General features: G+C 45.1%; 1 protein-coding gene across 11 annotated transcripts in view; it reads left to right on the top strand.

Annotated features, from left to right (window-relative positions):
* The window catches only part of micu3a (mitochondrial calcium uptake family, member 3a), a 27,873-nt gene extending 16,546 nt beyond the window's left edge, over positions 1-11,327 (top strand). For 4 of the 11 annotated variants that reach the window (XM_042702976.1, XM_031559587.2, XM_031559594.2 and 1 more), the window contains 7 exons: positions 3,785-3,879; positions 4,174-4,345; positions 5,609-5,617; positions 8,045-8,062; positions 8,470-8,578; positions 8,745-8,902; positions 10,133-11,327. In XM_042702976.1, coding sequence (XP_042558910.1) covers positions 3,785-3,879; positions 4,174-4,345; positions 5,609-5,617; positions 8,045-8,062; positions 8,470-8,578; positions 8,745-8,902; positions 10,133-10,231 — 660 coding nt within the window. In that variant the 3' untranslated portion in view covers positions 10,232-11,327. Of the gene's footprint in view, positions 1-2,471; positions 2,487-3,784; positions 3,880-4,173; positions 4,346-5,608; positions 5,618-8,044; positions 8,063-8,469; positions 8,579-8,744; positions 8,903-9,531; positions 9,601-10,129 lie in introns of those variants that run through there. The other 7 variants (XM_031559590.2, XM_031559585.2, XM_031559593.2 and 4 more) reach the window with 5 other exon arrangements.
* The last annotated feature ends 53 nt before the right edge of the window (positions 11,328-11,380 follow it).

The following is an 11,380-nucleotide window of genomic DNA, read 5'->3' as shown; positions in this document are numbered from 1 at the left end:
ACTTGATTCCCAATGTCCACGGACGCTCACCCAAGTTTTGAGTTTGTTTTGTAGTTTATTTGTGTGTGTCTCATATTTTCTGTCCATTTGATTCCCATTGTACTCTTCTGATTATCGTTGTCCTGGATCACCCATATGGAAAAGTTCTGTCAAAAACACATTTGTCATGTACAATACATGCATCATAAATCTGTGATAAAGAGCTTGCATATACAGTGCCCTCCGCAATTATTGGCACCCCTAGTGAATATGAGCAAAACAGGCTATAAAAAAATATGTCTTTGCTGTTTATCCTCTTGGTCTTTCACTCAAAATATTCACAAAAATCTTACCTTTTCATTGAAGTAAAACTATTGAAAGAAAGAAAAAAATATTTTTCCCCAAAACATGTGTGCCAATAATTGCGGAGGGCACTGTACGTTTCATTTTAAAATGGTATAATGACCTTTAACATGCAAGGTAGGTCAGATATGAAACACACATATGTTTTCTATGTTACTTAATATAAAAGGGGGCATACATATGTGTGTTAACTCTGTATAAAAATGAACAGACCTTTTCCATATGGTCATCCTTGATTTATCAGTCACTGCATCATCTTACTCTTCTTCTTCCTCTTAATTGTGTTTATTCCATCTCTTTGTTTGTTTTTTCCTTTTCTCTACCTGTTCATTCATTGACCGTATTTATCACCTCCCACTACTTCTATCCTCTTCCTCATGTCATCATTTCACTCACCTGTTGGCCAGGTGGTGCCTTGACAGTAAGTTTGTTTTTGTTTCTCTTTTTCATTTCTAGTTCAGAACGCGGTTGATGGCACCGCCACAAGCAAACCGTTAAACCCCCATTGTACTGTAGCAGTGTCCCAGTGTGGTGTGGTGTTGGGCTGTGTTCACCCCGTGCTTCTGCACTCTACTCTATGTCTGTTTGTGTGTGTCCAGCCAGCCATCAGTGCTTTTGTGTCGTCAAGGTGCTCATTGCGTTTGACAAAAGTCACCTGGTAACCTGCTCACGTTTGTCAGACTAAATCACAAAGCTAAAGCTGAAATGCCCCCCCCCTACACACACACACACACACACACACACACCCTTTATTAATATGTCTCTCCACTTTCCATTGTCCCCTTAAATATCAAGTCAACAAGTCATGAAAGTTTGTTAGGACGGATATTTTACACAGACTATACACTTATGCACAAGCGTGCACACACACGCACAAATGCAAACACACACACACACTCACACGCAAACCCCCAGACGGCAGACCGCACATCCTCTTCTCCTCCCCGTGGTTGTCTTAAACACTCCAACTAACCGTCTAATTGCTGCTCCTTAGCCTCAGTAACACCTAGCCTAATCCAGACTAACCCCAGACATGTATTTATGCATGGGCCCTTTCATTCGCCTTCCGCAAACACAAGGGGTAATTCAGAGGTGCGCACTCCATACGGAGATCACACAGAGCCTGTTAGCATAGCCTAGCGTGTTTGTCCAGGCCCCAGGAAAATGACAGTCCTTCATCTGTCTCAGTTCACCCTCTTCCGCTGAGTCAGCAGGGCAAAGGAGAGGAGACTTAGTCAGAGAAACAATAGAGAGAGAGAAAGAGAGAGAGAGGGAGAGAGAGAGAGACAGAAAAGTCTGAAGACTGTCTAAAAAGACTGATAGCCATAGACTGAGAGAAAAAGAGAGAGACGGCGGAAGTAGAGAGGGAAGAGACATAGTGAAGGGGAGATGAAGAGAGGGACAGAAAAAGAGAGGCTTCCTCCTGCCCATAATCACTAATGGGCCTCTTAATCACTGTTTTTTTACCTCCACAGTTAGATCAAAGAGCAGCGGACAGCCTCATAGCCACACCCCCTTAACCCTGTACGCCTCCAGGTGACAACTCATACACGGTTGATATGGCAACCATTGTGCTGTCAACACTCAGTGAGCTCATGGCTCGACAGCTGTCAGCTTCCAGGAATCAGTGCGGAACGAGACCTCGGTCATCCAGGAAACGGAGACAGACAGTTAGAGGGAGAGAGAGACATACATATATGCAGTTATGTATATATAAGTATGCGTATACGATATATATATAGAGAAAGGGTTGGTGACATATGGTATCAAAACTATCCTCCACTTCAGGTGGTACTGGTTGTGCTTCATAGAGACCTTACTTTGTTTTCCTTTGTTACCGACTGTATCAGTTTGATATGTCCACAAAAAAAATGGTTGTAAATGGACTATGACCCCTTGTTAAACGGCCATCTCTCAGCTTGTCACTTGTTGCTCTCCAACCCAAGTCCCCAGCCTCGAGAAATCTCCCACCATGCTGTAAAATATGTGTGGTCTGCAGTCTGACAGGCAGCCCACTGTCAGATCTAGTGCAGTCCAATGAAATACGCCTTCTCTCCTTCATGAATCTTCTCTCCCTTCTTTTTCCTCGGTCGCTCATGAGAGACATGTGTCTCCCTCCCTGCGGATAGGACTTTAGACTAGAGGTAGAGCCAGCCAGCGTGCGGCAGCATGGATGGACAGACCTGGCTTGACTGATCTGATAGCGTTTGTTCCGTAAAGAATGCCTGAGACTGGGCGATGTGATTCTTGTTACTGTTGTCATTGCTGTTGTGACTTGTATTTTGATTGTGTGAATCTGTACCGCACCTGTGGCATGGTAGGCTTCCTCATTCTGATGGGATTAGAGAGAGAGCCTCTAACCATCATTTGTATGTAACATCTTTTCTTCGTCCTAGCCCTTACGGCACCCTTGCTTGAAAGAAGATCAAAACCAAACACCTTTTTCTGAACCGCTCAGTCCTGTAAACGTGCCATTTCCAAAAGCTGTGTTCTGGGCCAGTAAACTGACCACCATCTCTTTCAGTCATAACCTGTTCAGAAATGTCCAGATTGTTCCAAATCTGTCTGGTTCTGTCTCCAGCGTCTCAAACAGCTTGCTGTCCTTACCTCACACGCCACACCTTTGCAGGAACTGACTTAAGAACTGAACTGGAGTCATTTAAGGTAGAGGGAACTGTCATTAAAAAGACAGAGAAAATAAGTGAATCAAAGAGTGAGAGAAAGCGACTGAGCTGTTTCAGAGACATCTGAGATTCCGTCACTTCTGGAAAAGGTGGAATCTGCTCACATACAATGCATTTCTGTCTCGGGCTCCTCATCGTTTGATTTACCTGTTTGGGGTTTGCACAGAAATGCATGGCGATGTGTAAGTGTCTCATCAAAGAGCTTCTGTGTGCTTCTCATTTAAGTGTCTCTGTGAAGTGTCTTTGTCTCGGTCTGGCTTTGAGTGTGTGCCCGTGTGCGTCGTCATGTGTCTGTGTACGTGTCTCCGTCTCTGTGTCTTTCCAGCTTTGGCGTGTTTGATCAGCATGTCTGTGTGCGACTGTATCTGTGTGCTGCTTCATAGCGGATGTCTGTATGGAATACACAGCACCTGATCTTTACGCCATGTGGATAGTTCCAAATCTTCTGGGATAACAACTAAGTTCCCTCCGATGGCATAAAGATCAGCAGATTGTTGCAGGCATTGCTCTCAGGCCCCTTGTGAACACGCTTCTTCCTTTGGTCTGGTCGTCTGGTTGAAGTGAAGCTGACTGATTGACAGCCTGTTTTGATTGGAGGCTTTGTGCTCTGGCTGCCACCTCGGCTCGATGGCCCCACCCTCTCCAAGAGAGTCACTTATCGTGTCCAAAGCTCCATTGATCTTTCTTTTGTCTCTGCCCCACCCACTTCCTGTGCCCTGTTCTGGCCCCTCCCACCTCCTCTGCCTGACCAATCCCAGCGCGTGGATGAGAGCATGATGATTGACACAACGCTGCTGGTGCACTTCTTTGGGAAGAAGGGCAAGGCGGAGCTGACCTTTGATGACTTCTACAGGTATCATCATGATCACACATTTTGTATACAAATGAATACATGGCTCATTCACACTCAGTGACATACAAAGCACACACACACACACACACACACACACACAAGCACTGATACACAGGCCCACACACAGTAGACGCACACATACAGCAGTCAAGGTCAAAGGGGATTTTCTTGGAAGGTTGAGGTTTCACTAGGAAGACATGTTTACACACATATGCACTATGTATTCACAAACACACACACACACACACACACATCTGAAATCTATCTTGCTGGCTGTGCGTCTCCCCACCCTAGGTTCATGGATAACCTGCAAACAGAGGTCCTGGAGATTGAGTTCCTGACCTACTCAAAGGGCATGACCACCATCAGCGAGGAGGACTTTGCCCGCATCCTTTTGCGTTACACCACCGTAGAGAACATCAGTAGCTACCTGGACAACGTACGCCAGTCCATCCCTGACGAGAAGGTACGAGCAACCAGCAAGCACGCTAAAACACACACATACTCATAAAGACACACACACACACAAACACACATAAGAGCATGAACATGAACACAAGCACACAGAGATAGGCAGTCACCTTTGGATAAACACATGCACACATTGAAGTCATTGAAAGTCACATACTACGTGCAAATGACAGCCCTCTACAAACTGCTTCTCTGTTCACCATAACACATGAGCCTCCCAACCACGGTGACTCATTTCCTGTGGCCGCCTACCCTACTAATACACACTTCTTTACCCCCTTTAATCTCCTGTCACCTTTCCCAACCTTACATGCCCTCCCACAACCCCTCTTCTCTCCTTGCAACACCCCCCCCCCCACACACACACACCCACACACACACACACACACACACACCCACACACACACCTCCTCCCTCTCTTTCCCTCCTCTTCCTGCCCCCCCCCCCCCCCCCCCCCCCCCATCCTCCACCCTAGCAGCCCTGCTGTTTGTGTTCACCTGAGCCCCTCTCCACAGCTGAACGCACTGCTGCCCCATCAGGAGATAGTGAATCTGTAGCCTCTGCCACTTTGCTCTGTAAGGAGCAGGCTAATCTTACAGACTCACACCTCCGGGCACCCAGCTCCTCAAGGGGGTGGGGATGGGCTGGGTGCTGGGAGACCTGCTGATGGATTGACAAGTTGTTGTACCAAATAAACTCGACCCCTGAACACCCCCACCCCACCACACACACACACATACACACATGCACACAGACAAACACTATCCAGTGTCTTGTGTGAATCACGAGATGGGTGACAGAGAGTGAGGACAAGCGCGGCTCTAGGGGTTATTTCTGTGGAGAGTTGACCCGTCGTTCCCTTGAGTGGGCTAAAGCTTCGTCTTTCAGTAAACACATTAACTGTCTCAGTGAGATGTCCACATTACATGGCGATTAAGTGCAGATATTCTCACAGACCCTTCCTCTGCAAAAGCATCTGCACCATCAGTAGGATCTCACAAACACAGGCTTAGACCCAAATGGTGTGTATAAAGTTGATTTGGCTATGTAAATACTACTTGTAAGGTTTTCGTTCCATGTGTATCACAGCATTTATTTTCTCTTCCTGAAATTGCCATTAGCGATTGGTATGCATTAAATGGTAACAGGTGGTGGCCCATCAAGAAAGCAAGTTCTTACTTATTTGTTATTGTGGTGTTAGTGAAACTGTCTTCCTGCCCTTGTGTGTGCCATTTCTATTTTCATGCTTTGGAAAAAGAGACAAGAGGTTTGTCGCCACTGAAATACCCGTCTGAATCTTTATCCATTTTTTTTATGTTTTTGTTTACTGTTTTCTTCACTGCGCCTGAACAGGCAGTTCCTAAACACAGTGTTGTTCTATGTTAAGTCCAGTCAGTTCCATATCAGGACAGTTCCTTCAGCTATTCATCGTCAAATCTGTGCTTTGTTTAGTTATCTTTGTTCTCTGATAGCATGTAGTTCCACTCCACACAAGTGCATCCTCTTTGCGCCAACAGAGAGGAACCTTTGTTTGGGTGTCAAATAGATTTGAGAGTCACCGTTCCAGACCGAACCATTCAAGATAAAAACCAGTATAAAGTTAAAAATTCTCTTGTGCTCAAAAATAACCATTTTGCCCTATATTGAGCGTGTGTATATCTGTTTCTGAGGACAAAACTTGTAGCCCTAAAAAATGTCCTCCCCCAGGATCCAATAAAGCATGTCTTAAATATTGGAGTGTTGGAATACTGGAAGGTTCACACAACCTTCAGAAACCTTAGTGACAGGTCCTCTAGTTCTCCGATGGTGTTCCTTTCCATGTTTCCTCTCAAAACACAGTGGACTCACTGGGTGCAGGCCTCTCCTTTAGAGAGCGAGTAAGAAAGGAAAAGACAAAGGTAACATTCCTCTGAGCACTTTGCGCGGCTCTGAAAGTCTGGCCTTGCAGTGGAGCGCTCCAGGGGTGGCTGGAAAAGCCCCAGCGGAGATGGGCAGCACGCCTCACTGCACCCCTTTAGGCCCAGGCCCTATGTCAGGGCTCCCCTCTCTTGTTTGCCCTGGAGGGATCGGGTTCGTGTGTGTGTGTCTGTGTGTGTGTGTGTGTGTGTGTGTGTGTGTGTGTGTCTGTGTGTGTGTCTGTGTGTGTGTGTGTGTGTGTGTATCAGGATACATTTTTAATAGAACGGTCACTAGCTTGAACATGCACTTAGCGGTATTTGTGTGTGAGTGGAAGAGTGTTCTTTGTAGTCACCCCCCCCCCCCACCACCACCCCCAAATGCACACACAAACACCCGTCCATCTAACTGTTGTTTGTCCGAAGCATTTTACCCATCATTACACGTGTTATCTCTCTTGAGCTACAGCAGGTAGAGAGCTTAAACACTTCCTCTCCTGTTAACACCTCTGACCGGGTCGAGCACACAAAGGGGGCGCTGCACTCAGCCTCCACAGGCTTCCCTCACTCCTGCTAAAGGTGGAGCACGCTCCTAGCCTCAGCATGAGAGGGCCATTTCAAGGCTAGGACACGACACGGGTTGTAGTAGATGGGATAAAGGGAATATCAGTATTTTTTGTTTTATAAAATGTATTACATTTGTTAATATATAGTGTAATAGATAGGTTATATAGGCAGCCTCATTTCTTTTTAGATAGGTTAGAGTATGTTGCCACTTCTTTTGAAGATCTGAGAAATTGGTCCTGTACGTTTTTAAAATGGATTCTGAAAGTTCTGAGAGCTGGAGTGGAACTCTGGACTGAATGACCCTGACCACACGCCAAGGCCTGTTCCTGTCCACAGCTGGCTGCAGTCTGAGAACCCTTATCTGAGGTCAGTTAGGGGAAACATGCTCCGTATCAGAGAGCCATGGGCACAGCAGTTAGCTTTCTACTTTAAAACGGTCTCTACAGCAGGTGTTTTTGAATGCACATGTGTATGACATCAACTTCACGAAAACAGTGTCCCTAGGGACTGAAAGTAATGAAGAAACTGAAAAATAGCTGGTCAGTTAAACACTGAAATAACAGTGAAGCAGTCTTTAAAACAGGGTTTTTAAAAAACGAAACAAAATGGAACCTTTCTTCATGTTAATAACTAACCAACAAAATATATTACAGCCATCATGGTTGCTTAAAAGAATGCACCACTATTTTTTGGTCACAGAATGGACCCCTTGAAAAAAACAAAAAAAGAGCTTTAAAAAGTCTCTCTGCTGCGACAGTGAGATGTAAGACTTCTTTTGCCATCCATCAACTCCCAGGCCTCCGCTGGCAGCGCTTTGGGTCACTGATTGGCTGATTGTTGTGGAGGCATTCATGGCTCCACCAGTGCCTGTGTGTGCAGCCCTACTTGTGCTTCTCTTTCAAAAGAACAGATAGATGTATAGAGCGGAGACAGAGCACCCCCTCGCCCCTTAGAATAAATAGCCAACTAAAATATATAAATGGAGCCCTCTGTCGTTTTTAGACGTGGTCTCCACAAGTGCATTGAAGCATCCCTATCCTCACCATCTGAAAGCTGAGAACACATTACCCCGTCTCCCACAAAGGGGCTCTGTCGCCGCCGTCGTCATTGATGTCATTGCACGCCGTATCCAGGGCACGTCCCCGAGTCCTTTGTGGCTGTCTGTTTTTTGTGTTTCTGTTTATTTTTTTTTTCACTTCTGTTCTGTTCTGTCATGTTCGTACGTCATGCAGCTGGGCCTGGAGATTAAGGTGAGGCGGAGGGGAGAAGAGAACTAACTGTGTGCTTCTGGGTTGTTGTCTGTTATGATGGAAGGGGGGGAAACACGCATGGCCTGTATGTTCTGGAAAAGGGCGTCAAACACAGCCAGTAGGTTGGCCACTTTAGCTTGAGTCACGCCTGTTTTATCTTGTATTTTGGTTTTTCGTTTCAAGGGTTGTACACACGGGCCAACACACAGGCGCACGCTCGCACACGCATGTATGCAAAGGGATGCTTGTCTGATGGCATGCCAGGGAGAGTGTGTCATTTTCCTCTTGTCTGGTGAGTAAATGTCTTATTTTTTCTCCCCCCTCCCTCTTTATTTCGCTTTCTTTCTCTCTCTCTCTTACATCCCTCTCTCTCTCTCTCTCTCGCTCGCTCTTTCTATTTTTCTCAGGGAATCACCTTCGACGAGTTCAGGTCGTTCTTCCAGTTCCTGAACAACCTAGAGGATTTCACTATCGCAATGCAGATGTACAACTTTGCCAGCCGCTCTATTGGCCAAGGTCTGTCCCCACCTTACCACCAGCCATTGTTCGTTATTGCTGCACATTACATGCTGTCACAACACACATCCTTTAAGACAGAAACGGTTAAGCACATGCTCAGGTCAGGAGTTACAGATCTACTCCAGCTGCTGCTGTCTGTCTGCTCATCTCCCGCGCTACACAGATGAGTTTGCCAGGGCGGTGTATGTGGCGACAGGACTGAAGCTGACCCGGCACTTGGTCCACACCATCTTTAAGATCTTTGATGTGGACCATGACGACCAGCTGAGCTACAAAGAGTTTATCGGCATCATGAAGGACCGTCTACACCGTGGATCACGGGTAACAAAGAGAGAGCTATCAATGTTTAGTTTACGTTCGGCTTAAAAGAATATGGTGGTTTGTGGCTTGTGTGTTTTTTTTTCCTAGTTACAAGTGAGGAAATACATTCTTCAGTACAGTACACAGCACATTGTTTGTAAGTACATGGATTTGGGATGGAATAAATTAAGTCAAATGTAAGAGTGTGTGTTGATGGGCTGGATTATTAGGGACCATTTCCCCTTCACACTTCCTCTCCTTCTCCCTGATATCTCTGGGGTGCTTTAACCGAGGCCGCTGTGTCAGACGGTAGCCAGAGCTTGACTGCCCTCTAGTGGAGAATATGAATAACAACAAGTGTGCCGCACTCTACTGGACACTCTACTGGAGGAGTTCACAGTACATCTCAACAGCTTGAACTGCCTACTAAATCTTCCTTCTTGCTGATGTTCCTTTTTTGTATTTTCCAACCTGACCAGGTTTTGCCTGACTTCACAGTCTTGGCTTCACACTCTTATACCCCACTAACCTCTCCCTCACTTCCTTTCTTTCTCTCTCTCTCCCTCACTTTCTCTTTCTCTCTCACTCTCTCTCTCTTTTCTCTCTCTCTCTCCTATGTCCCTCTGCATGGCTGCCTTTTCCCTGCTCAGGGCTACAAGGCTGTGGAGCATTTCACTTCCTTCAAGTCATGTCTGAAGAAGGAGCTCGCTGGCAGATAAGTAATGTGCTGTGCTCTCTCTTCCTTTTAACCCGTGTACCAAAGTCACCCAATGGTGCCCAGAGTCTAATGGCTGTTGCCAGATGGCTGTGCACCTCACAGTCAGCCGTCTGACCCTTTCAAAATCTGCAGATGACCAAATAATCGTCCTAGGAAGTATCGTCTTTTATTTATTTTTCTTGTGTTTAGACCTTAAGTCTCCCCTTTTAGATATTCTATACTATAACAGTATTTCATCTGATTACCTCTGTGAAAAAGTATAGTATAGCCAAAGGAGAAAGGAGTCATACGTTTCTGTTGCCATTTTTTTCCCACTTGGACTGAAGCTCAATTCAGGACTGTTCAGCTCAATACTATTCTGTTTAATGCATATTGACTCAGCATTGACAACAGAACGACAAGTCCGTGTCAATAGCTATTTACATTTAGCCTGTTGCAGCTTTAACCCTTCACCCTCAGCACCTCCCCTCCCCTCCCCAGCCTCCTCTATGTGTGATGTGACTCTATCCCCCTCCCTTGTCCATGCTCACTAGGTGAATAGGCACGGCACCGGCTCCTTCTCCACTTGCATTCGCTCGGAGGCTGGGAAGCATGTCCGCCAGCTCTGGATGAGGTTCAAGGAGAAGGCTTAGAAGGGGAGGGGAGGAGAAGGTGAAGGAAGGAGAGGTCAAAGGAACGAAGACGGAAGAAAGACAGAACAACTCACTCTGCTGAAAGTCCATTCGGGGTCCTGCAAGACTGCACTAGTGACTGGGAACAAGGCCAGTTTATATTATAAGTGTGAATGCTGATATGTTATACAGACTTATAATGTAGACTGAGAACAAGGCCAGTGTTTGTATGAGACTCAGTTTGGGTTCAGAGAATGTTGTCATCTGTATTAATACTGGCCTCAGTCTTTGGGTTTAGTCACCTAATTTATCAACTTAAGCAATGTACATGTTTATTATTATTATTATTATTATTATTATTATTTGCCATTGTTTTTATTCATGGGACACCTACTTATATGTTACTGATACTGGTCACTAGTGTGCTATAATTACAAGTGAGCAAACTGAAAAAAAAGGTGGTTTAAAGGTCTCTCTATATCTCTAAAACTGCTATGTATTCATGATATTTTTTATCCTAAAACCAGCAGGTTTTATATTTGACTGACACTTCCATCTATTTTGTGTTGAAATTTTGTATCAGCATGTTGTAGTCTCACAATGTGTATCAGCTTATATTTTGTCACGAACTGACTATTAAGAGAAGATCAGTTTATTTAGCTTGACAAGCATCAGTGGAAGGCCTGGGAAGATTGTGCTTGACATACAATTTAGAGAAGGAAAAATAGCAAGAACCAATGAAACTCAAGCAATACGCAAAGAGACTAAATGCAAATGGTGTGTGTACGTGTGTCTGTGTGTGTGAGTGCGTGCGTGCATGTGTGCGAGTGTGTGTGTGTGTGTGTGTGTGTGTGTGTGTGTGTGTGTGCTTGCGGCGTGTGTGTGTGATCATTTACTCATTCCGTAGTTAAATGCATGCTTCAGAGTAATTTACAACTACAATTCTGCTCCAAAGTAATTCCAGAATGTCTTTAAAACAGTTCATCAAACAGTTTATTATTTTTATGTATATCAAATGAAGCCAGTTTGGAGATGATATTTATTGATATATGTATCATGAAGTGTATGCAAGCAGAATGTTGATTCGAGATTAATGATAAACTATCCATGACATTAACCGTGTCTCTTGTTTTTTATTTACTGGAAATACAAATGTTTTGAATTGAATGC

Source organism: Clupea harengus, chromosome 22 (genome assembly GCF_900700415.2).
Source record: "Clupea harengus chromosome 22, Ch_v2.0.2, whole genome shotgun sequence".
NCBI classification, from domain to species: domain Eukaryota; kingdom Metazoa; phylum Chordata; class Actinopteri; order Clupeiformes; family Clupeidae; genus Clupea; species Clupea harengus.
Note: the sequence above shows the minus strand (reverse complement) of the source record. Positions and strands in the feature narration are given on the sequence as shown.